Source organism: Thamnophis elegans, chromosome 2 (genome assembly GCF_009769535.1).
Source record: "Thamnophis elegans isolate rThaEle1 chromosome 2, rThaEle1.pri, whole genome shotgun sequence".
NCBI classification, from domain to species: Eukaryota; Metazoa; Chordata; class Lepidosauria; order Squamata; family Colubridae; genus Thamnophis; species Thamnophis elegans.
The window spans coordinates 93,840,813-93,849,418 of record NC_045542.1 but is presented as its reverse complement, the minus strand read 5'-3'; the positions used below and the strand labels follow the sequence as shown (position 1 = coordinate 93,849,418).

Below are 8,606 nucleotides of genomic sequence, written 5' to 3'. Positions count from 1 at the left end.
TTTCCTCACCCAATACCTAAGACAACAGTGCCACTGACAATAAGGACAAAGCCTCAACCTCTAGTGCAAAACTTGGAGACCTTACCTCGACCAAAATACTGTACAGGTCTGGTGGAAAGCTCTCCCACACAAGATCAAAATAATTTTAAAAGTCAGAAATCTGGAATATATATGGGTTACTAATTGGAGATAAAATATCCCCCCTCCCTCTGGGCTTATAAAGTAGTGAAATTAGATTGTCCTGAAATACAATCATCTTTATCGGACTGTAGATGTAGTTTGATTTCAGGGATAAGTGAGAGTCCAAGAAAATAAAAGAAGTAGCATACAATATTAAAGTCCTGCAGGTTACAACAATCCTCTCTCGTCTTTTATTGTTATTTTGTTGCAGTGGGTACCGGGGCAATTTTGAAGTATCCCTCTTAGATTGTGATCACAGCCTAGTTCGCTGTCTGGGAGAATCACCCGATGACTTGATGGAGACGGACTGCTGAGTCCTTTTTTTTTACAAAAATAAAATAAAATAAAGAGAGCGAGAGGGCGAGAGTGGCGCGGGTGATGCCTGCCCTGCCGATCCGCTTTCGGTCGTCGAAGGCCCTTCCAGCGGAGAAGCAAAGGCCGGGAACTGCAGAGGCGAAGAAAAGCGACAACGGGGGAAGCGGAGTGATCCAATGCGACCGAGCCCTTAACGCCAGGCTTCAGCTCGGGCTTTCGGTCTCCAATCCAGAAGCAACTTCCTGGGGGAAACCGGAGGCGGAGAAGCCTCTCTGGGCGATCCCCACGGCAAGGAAGCAAAGCCGGCCAGACTGATTCTAGCGCTGGGCTCTTTGCTTCGGAGCGGTCTCCGGAAAGACTTCGGAGCTTCGGCACAAACGGGGAGGAGGCCTGGCAAGGATCCGGAGGGCGGGCGGGACAGGACAGGACAGGCCGGGCCGGGCGTCCGGCTTCCGATGGGTGAGCTCCTCGCCGCTGCCAGGACGCTTGCGTGCGTCCGTGCGTGCGTGCGCGCGCCTCTTCCCCCCCATCCCCTGCCCTGCGTGACATCAAAAGCCCGCCGCTGTATATAAAGGCCGAGCTGAGGGGAAGGAACGGAGCAGGGCCGAGGCGGCGAGCGAAGAGGGGCGGAGTGGACAAGCCGGTCGGCGACTGGTGTGTGGAGGCGCCCCGCTCGCCCGCCCGCCCGCCCATGGCTTCGTAGCGCCAGGCATTGGCCATGAACGTGGTGGGGAGCTACCAGGGCCACCACCACCCGCACCATCACCCGCACAGCGCCTTGCTCCACGAGCCGTTTCTCTTCGGGCCGCCCCCACCTCCGCCCCCTGCGCGATGTTTCCCGGCGGCGGCGGCGGCGTCCGACCGGCCCTTCGCGCAGGGCTGGCTGTTGAGCGCAGCGTCGGCCGAGCTGTCTCCGCCGCCTCAGCCGCCGCCGCCGCCGCCGCCTCCGGAGCTAGTGTGTGCCGCGGCCGGGCTGGCTTCCTCGGCTTCGCCCTCTTCGTCCTACGGCAGCAGCCCCTCGGAGCTGGGCGGGCGCCTGCCTGGGCGCCGGAGGTCCGGCCCGGCGCCTGGAGCCCCGCGCAAGGAGCGGCGTCGCACCGAGAGCCTGAACAGCGCCTTCGCCGAGCTGCGCGAGTGCATCCCCAACGTGCCGGCCGACACGAAGCTGTCCAAGATCAAGACGCTGCGCTTGGCGACCAGCTACATCGCTTACCTCATGGAGGTGCTGGCCAAGGACGGGCCGGCCGCCGAGGGCTTCAAGGCCGAGCTCAAGAAGGCCGAGCCCCGCGACGCCAAGAGGAAGCGCGAGCAGCCGGTAAGAATCCGGGGTTGCTGTTTTTTAGGGGTGGGGGAGGTGTTTGATGCTCACGCGGAGTCTGGGAGGGAAGGGCGTTTTCTAGGATCGGCAGAATGCAGAGTTTGGCGGGCACTCTGCGTATGCTTAGAGGAGATCGCGTCCTTAATTGTAGGTCAGAACGTGGGGACCTCGCCTCCAAATCGCTACCCGCCAAAGAGGCGCATAAACAAAGCAGCGCGGTTTGCCAAGACCGCGGGTGTGTCCTCGGCTAGCGGAAACTTGACACGTGTGCGGGAACACCTCGGCATTCATTCCTGGCTTGAAGAGGCCTCCCCAAATTCCAGATCTGATCCCCTGCCTGGCCTCGGTAGACAAAGCTAGAGAATTTGCTTAGTCTTTTTGAAATAACTAAAATCTCAACCAGCACTTTGACAATGGAATGGCACTAGACATTACATTGTTTTAAAACGATATCTTTATTTTTTTTAAAAAAAGAGTGGAATCCCTTTTTTTGTTATTTCCCCTGTGGCACTTCTGAGATGGTAACATCATCATATGCTTCCTGCCCAGCTTCAGCTGGTTTGGCACTATCCGCCCACAGATTTCCCCAAAGATGCTCCCCCCCCCAGGTCATTGGACTTTCTTCGGTTTTTTTTCCTTCTTTCCTTTACAAACCTTTCGCTTTCAAAGAACTGAAGAAGCTTCTTCGATGAAAAACGAAACGTTTTCAAACGAGAGGAGGGGGGGGGACCCACACAAAGTTGGAAAAAGTACCTTTGGGACAATCATGATCTGGATGACTGAGAATCTCCGTAAACGGCCATAGGTTTCTTATTGCAATAGTGGTGGCTGTGTCTGAATAGTACAGTTAAATACTGACTTTGTTCACAAACCATGTAAATCCAAATTGTGATTTGCTTGCTTGAGATGCATTGTGTTTTGTAAACCAAACTTTTTAAAAAATTTATTTAACAACATGAGAATTTTGTAAAGATACTCAGCCCTCCATCATTCTTATGTTTTAGTTTGAAAGTAAACACTGTGAAATTTTAGTGGCCACCCAAATTAAACCGGTGTCCATTTATATGAAATTTGCAAATGAGCAACCATAGAGAACTACACATTTCCAAAATAAAGGATGTCAGATCTCCGGAATTCCAGGAGAAGGAGCACACTGTGGCTTTTTGGAGGTGGTTGGTAGTACTGTATTGTTTGGTGATATGGTAACCAGCTACATAAATAAGCTAGTTATTTAATTGTGGATACCCATATATTAGATTAACACAAGAGGACTGTGTTTGTCCAATAAGACAAACATTTAAAAAGTGATGCTAATCTTAATATTTATTACATTTATCAAATACAACTGCTAGGTCTTTATTTGACCTGTTTTAATTGATTTGGATGAATGTAAGAACATACATGTCATCTACAACCTATAAAACCAGTAGTAAAGCTCACTCTCACACAAATTTTTATCTTTGAAGGTTTTGAAGATGCAATAGAAAACCAGTGAACTAACTTCCAAGTGACTATGGTTAAGCATTCTAATGACCTTGGAATGCTAGTTCTTTTAAGTCAGAGGCCAATCCTATGTCCCCTACTTATGTTTCATGTGGCATGACCCAGAAGAAAAGTTCTTCATGAATTGAGGAATGATGTAACTGGGAGATGCTCAGTGAATGAAAAGATTGTAAGTGTGAAAGGAAAGCCAAAGAGACAGAAAGTGCCTATATGAAGTTTAAGCTCGTTCATGAATTAACAATTTCCTACAAAATGTTGGATTATAAAGTAGCTGATGCTCTGGGTTCCTGCAACATACTGTCATATTTTTAAAAAGAAACACGTGGAAATGCATTTTTCCACCACATTTAAGAGTCTTTAGCTCTGATTAAACTTGTGCGAACAAAGCCACAAACATAGCTCTTCTCCAATTTCCTTTGTCTCTGAAGGAATATTTCTGTAACCAGCAATATTTCTATGAGAATTCAACAGGCAAAGATCCTCTGCTTCAATCCTGGCAGGTTTTTGGTTTTGACTCAGTCTTAAGACTTTGGTTTCCTTAAAACAAAAAATCCCCATCGCTTGGTGGTTTCATCCTGCCAGTAATCTCCTTAGGCACTGAAGGCAGCACCAGTCCCTTCAAAAACCACGAGAGTTCTTCAGCCTGTTAGGCTATAGCTCCCAGGAACTTAGTGAAAGAGTGGCTTAAGAATGTAGGATTGTAAGGCCCTCTGGCTCAAACGTGGAGTAGTGGCAAGGAATATCGTTAAGGCAGAGAGAAGTGATTCTGTACTGGATGAATGCACTACACTGGATTCATACTGGCAAATCAGCCCAGGCCCATTCGTTTACTATATTCGGTATTCACTATGTTGTACAAACCTGAAAACTAGTTAAATCTAGATGAGTGTATTGTGGGAACCCCACTTATAGGCAAGTACGGCTCCAGGCCAGCACCCGCTTGTTCTGCAGTAAATCTGCTTCTTGGGAGCAGCCGGAAAGCACTGGGCAGAGGATTACAGGATCCAAACTTCTTTCCCCTACCCACTACAGGTTCCCCGCCTCGCCTCGCCACCCTCGCCTTACCTGATTAGATTTCGGGCTGTCAAAAACGTGACTACCCCAAGCTCTCTGGGTCAGGTCTTTCAATCTCGATGCCCTTTGGGAAAGGCGAGGAAATGGCAGCCGAGATGGTGTGTTGAGATTTGCCGCGGTCTAGCTAGAGCTGAAATCGAGCGGCGCGTGAATTCCCTCGAAAAGGAACCGAACCTTCCAAGCTGCGCTAGCGGGACCATCAGGGTCCTTTTTTGCGGAACTAGCCCACATGGTTCGGGGAGGAAAAGGCGTCGCTTGCTTCCTCACGATCTGCGGTGAAGAGGCCGGAGTTGGTCCAACTTTGGCCTCTCTGCGCGGGCCATCTGAAATCCCCGCGCCCAAGCGTGGCAAGCGGGAGCTGTAGCCAGCAGCTCCTGAGACGCCACTTTCCCTGCCCAAAGGCACTTTTCGCTGAGTTGACCTCTGCAAGGTGGTTGATAAGCGCCTGACCCCCGCCTGCCTGCACGCCCGAAGCCTCGGGTAGCGGATCAAAGCCTTCTCCCTTCGGGAAAGGCAGACACCGCTTCCCACACGAAGGGTAATTTCTTTGGGTACGAATTCTGTTCAAAATTACAGCCCTCGCAAAACCCGAGGGAGCTAGAGAGGAGACGCAAGATGCACACGTTTAGAGAGATGGGGGAACAGGACCGAAATAGAGGGAAATTTTGAAGAGAAAGGGCTGAGGTCCCCCAGAGTCTGCAACAAAGCGTCCCCTTTTCTCCTTCTCTCTCTTGGAAGCGCCAACTCCCCACTTTTTTCAGGGCGCCCTTTCTCATCATCCCTACACAGAAAACCGAGGAAACGAGGATTTATGATCCAGCACATTTGGCCATTCAAAGCGTAGCCTTTGCTAGCGAATTGCCCGCCATCCTGCGATGCAGACACAGCCGGCGTACAAATGCATTTGGGCCGGAAATACTGGGGATTAATGGGTGGCTTTGCGGTTATTCCGAAAGCTTCCAGCGTACCTCCAATCCTTGTTCTCCAGTAAGACACCACAACACTCGGAAGGGAGATGACGCTGCTGTATTTCTTGCTTGCTTGCGCGGAATTAAGTGGGGCTAGGCTCAGCCGGATAAGATGGGTAGAGAAGACGTAAAACGCAAAGATTTTGAAAACTCTTTTTGACAGGTAGGGAAAAGCTTTTCTCTCCCGTGCTCCTCCTAAAGAATGGACCTCACTTTTAGTGGGGTTGGGAGTGAAAAGGAGGATTTTTTCTGGATGGATTCCGAAGCAGGAAAGCTGTCAAATATAACACGGGGGAGGGGATAATTAAAATGTAATGCAATCCTTGAAGTCTTTTTGGCCAAATTTAGATTTTTGGACCTTTATTTTGGACCTTTATTCTTTTTTACACTTCTTCTTAAGCCATTGAATCTGCTTTGTCTTTTTTTTTTTTTTTGCGTGGTTTTCTTCTGTGCGGCCGAAACTCCCCGCTGTAGGACCCGCCACCGAGACTTCGTGTTAGTGCTTCAAAGGAGATTAAAAGTTTCAAAATTCGTCCAAAGTTCCCTGCATGGATTTTCTCCCCTGTTTTCATTTTAAATGCTGCCCGGTTGGTATGTTTTCCTGGAAAACATCTCTCCCCCCCCCCACCCCCACATACATATACATTGCAATTTGCGACCAACACTTATATGCTCACAAAAGTGGAGTCTTTCCAAGCAAAACAATAGTCGAAGCTCTCTGCGGATTTGATTTCATTTCTTTTTCCCCCTTTCCCTGGAATCTCACTCCGTTAAACTAAACAGACCCAGGTCCCGTGTTTTGCTAAACTGTTCTGCCCAATGTCTACGGCTGTCTTCGGAATGATGAAAATACAGCCATTGATCGGGACATGAAAGGCAACGATCCAGCCTTTTCCTATCCAATCAGCTCGGCTGATTGAGAGGATGAGATTCTAGTACAAGCCTCAAGTTCGAAGCCTGCTTTTGCAAGTCTGGGTTGCCTTTTGTTGAGATTGTATCAATCAAAGCTCATACAATTCCGGAGAGATCAGTCCTAATATCGCTCTTTCACCACGTCTGCTTTTTGTGTATATTATTTATATACATTACATACGTTTATCATACTATAGTGTTTTATATATACATACTTGAAGCGACTGTCACATGTCCATTTCGGGATCTCGAGGCCTGGATTCCCAACCGAGGTATACAATGGGTGAGAAGTATGTGCCCCCCCTCCCCTTTTAAACTATATTCAGTTTCAGATCTCTTGAATTTCCTCTGGGGAAAAAATAATGGGGAAAGAAAGGAATGAAAAGGCACATTTCACAATCCAGCAAATGAGTTGTTTAAAAATAAGCTTTTCTTTTTCTTTAAAAACTTAAACATATTCAACATTCTGCGTTTACATTTTCCAAGAGCCTGTATAAACTTTCTTATTTATTCAGTGCTGTTGCCCAAACTTTCACTGAAACCGCCTTGGCAATTAGAGGCTTATAAGGAACATAATTTAGTAGGGCAGCTTGGGTTTACCAAACACGGCCTTCGATATTTATAAAAAGGCCGTTAATAAAGGCTAGGAATTTATTGCCTTCCTCCTGATAATCTAATACTCCAAAAAGAGCGGAAGAACGCTGGGTTCTTATTTACAGACTCTCGAGGGAAATTCGCAACCAGAGGCATCAGGTAACCAAAAAGCGGTCAGGCACTGCCTCCTGCCTTTGTAAGCTGCTAAAGTGCGGGCTTTTACTGTGTTTATACCGATTAAGGGTGATGGGCTTATGCGGCGGAGTTAAGCCTGGGTTTAGATGCGCCTTCGTTTGGGCTGGATCGAGACTGAGAAAGACGCATCACTTTTTTTTGTATTCCTTCCCCTCCGACTTCCACGTCTGATAATCATGGCCAAATTTTCTTTTAAAATAACTGTTTTCTCTCTCTCTCCCTTCTCTCTCCCCCCCCCTTCACTTTTCTGTAGCAGCCCGTGGGATATTCTCATGCTTTAGGTCAAGGCGAAAAAAGGCTTAAGGGCAGGACTGGGTGGCCTCAGCAGGTCTGGGCGCTGGAACTGAATCAATGACCCTCCGGAGTTCCCGTTTGCGACGAAGAAGAATCGAACAACTGCGGTGGGGAACCCGAACCCGGCGGGATGGCCCGGCCCAGCGCGACTCTTCGCAGCTCGCCTTCTTCTCCCTCTTTCCTGCCGTGCCAAAAAGCAACCGTGCAGCTCTTCCCTTCATTTGCTTTGGGAACGTCGGGGGGCCTGTGCAATGTCGGAGCCGCGGTGGAGAATACTATAACCCTACAAAAGGAGGAGGCGAGGCCGAAAACTAGCCTGCAATCCCTTGGCTGAACCTATTCGTACACACGTGCTTCACTGTCCGTGCAACTCTCTACTTTCTGGGAACCTCGTCGGAAAGCCAAGCATTTGTGTACCCCACTCCCTGTTTTAAATTTGTCGGTACCAGGGTACGTCCTCCTGCCGCGTAACTCTTTCGGGGGGATTGAGGAAGGTCTGAAGCGCCAGAGATGACCCCTCTCCCTTAAAACAAAGCAAAAGCCCGCAGCCCTGAAAGAGTAGGTAGAGGCGGAGGGGTGACTTTTCCAACGCCTGCTTCGATTGCCTGGACGCCGCTGTGATTTCCGTGCTTGGAGAAGAGAGGACTCTAATGAGCAACGGAAAAGTCGTCTAGGCACCCCTCCTCGGAAGGAAGGGAGAAAGGGGCGCAACACGGGACCACCGTCCCTCGGTCAGCAACAGGGCTCTTCGCCTGCCCCTGGATTTCGCCAAGCAGCAAGCCAAACAGCTTCCCCCCCCCCGCCATTTCCTCACCCACCGCGGCAACCTCCTTTCCTCCCATCCTCCCCAGCTACAACTGGCCGTGCATGATGAGGCTCGATCCTTTTCTCTTCGGCGGGCCCAGGTAGGCGAAGACTCTGGGTGCCCCGCGTCCTGCCTTCCTGAACCCCCCCCCTGCAACGTCAGTGCCTCTGGGCAGAAGAAGCGCCCGCCCCGGAGCAGCTTCCCATCAGCTCTCGGTTCTACAGCTGACCCAGCTAAAACCGGTACCGTCGTCGATCTGAGGTTGGATCTGGGTGCTGTCGCGGGAACGGCAATGCCTTCCAGAAGTCACAGCGGCTGATCGCTCGCTCGGAGGTTCCCGTTTTTTTTTGAAGGAGGCGGGAAACGTGCCCGGTCGCCCACCGTTAAGCACTTTCTAACCACCCATTGATTTCAGCGGGAGAGTTAAGCACATTACCATAACCCTCCC

General features: G+C 49.8%; 1 protein-coding gene across 1 annotated transcript; it reads left to right on the top strand.

Annotated features, from left to right (window-relative positions):
- Positions 1–1,169: 1,169 nt before the first annotated feature.
- Positions 1,170–8,067, top strand: HAND1 (heart and neural crest derivatives expressed 1). Its single transcript, XM_032239064.1, has 2 exons — positions 1,170–1,810; positions 7,313–8,067. The coding sequence occupies exons 1-2, from the start codon at positions 1,214–1,216 to the stop codon at positions 7,412–7,414; spliced, it is 699 nt and encodes a 232-aa protein (XP_032094955.1). The 5' UTR covers positions 1,170–1,213; the 3' UTR covers positions 7,415–8,067.
- Positions 8,068–8,606: the final 539 nt, after the last annotated feature.

What these genes read in the sequence shown, in the direction of transcription:
- HAND1 (XM_032239064.1), top strand. Translation starts at nt 1,214, where the DNA reads ATGAACGTGGTGGGGAGCTACCAGGGCCACCACCACCCGCACCATCAC. An exon ending in AGAGGAAGCGCGAGCAGCCG is followed by an intron (nt 1,811 to 7,312) that starts GTAAGAATCCGG and finishes ACTTTTCTGTAG; the next exon opens with CAGCCCGTGGGATATTCTCA.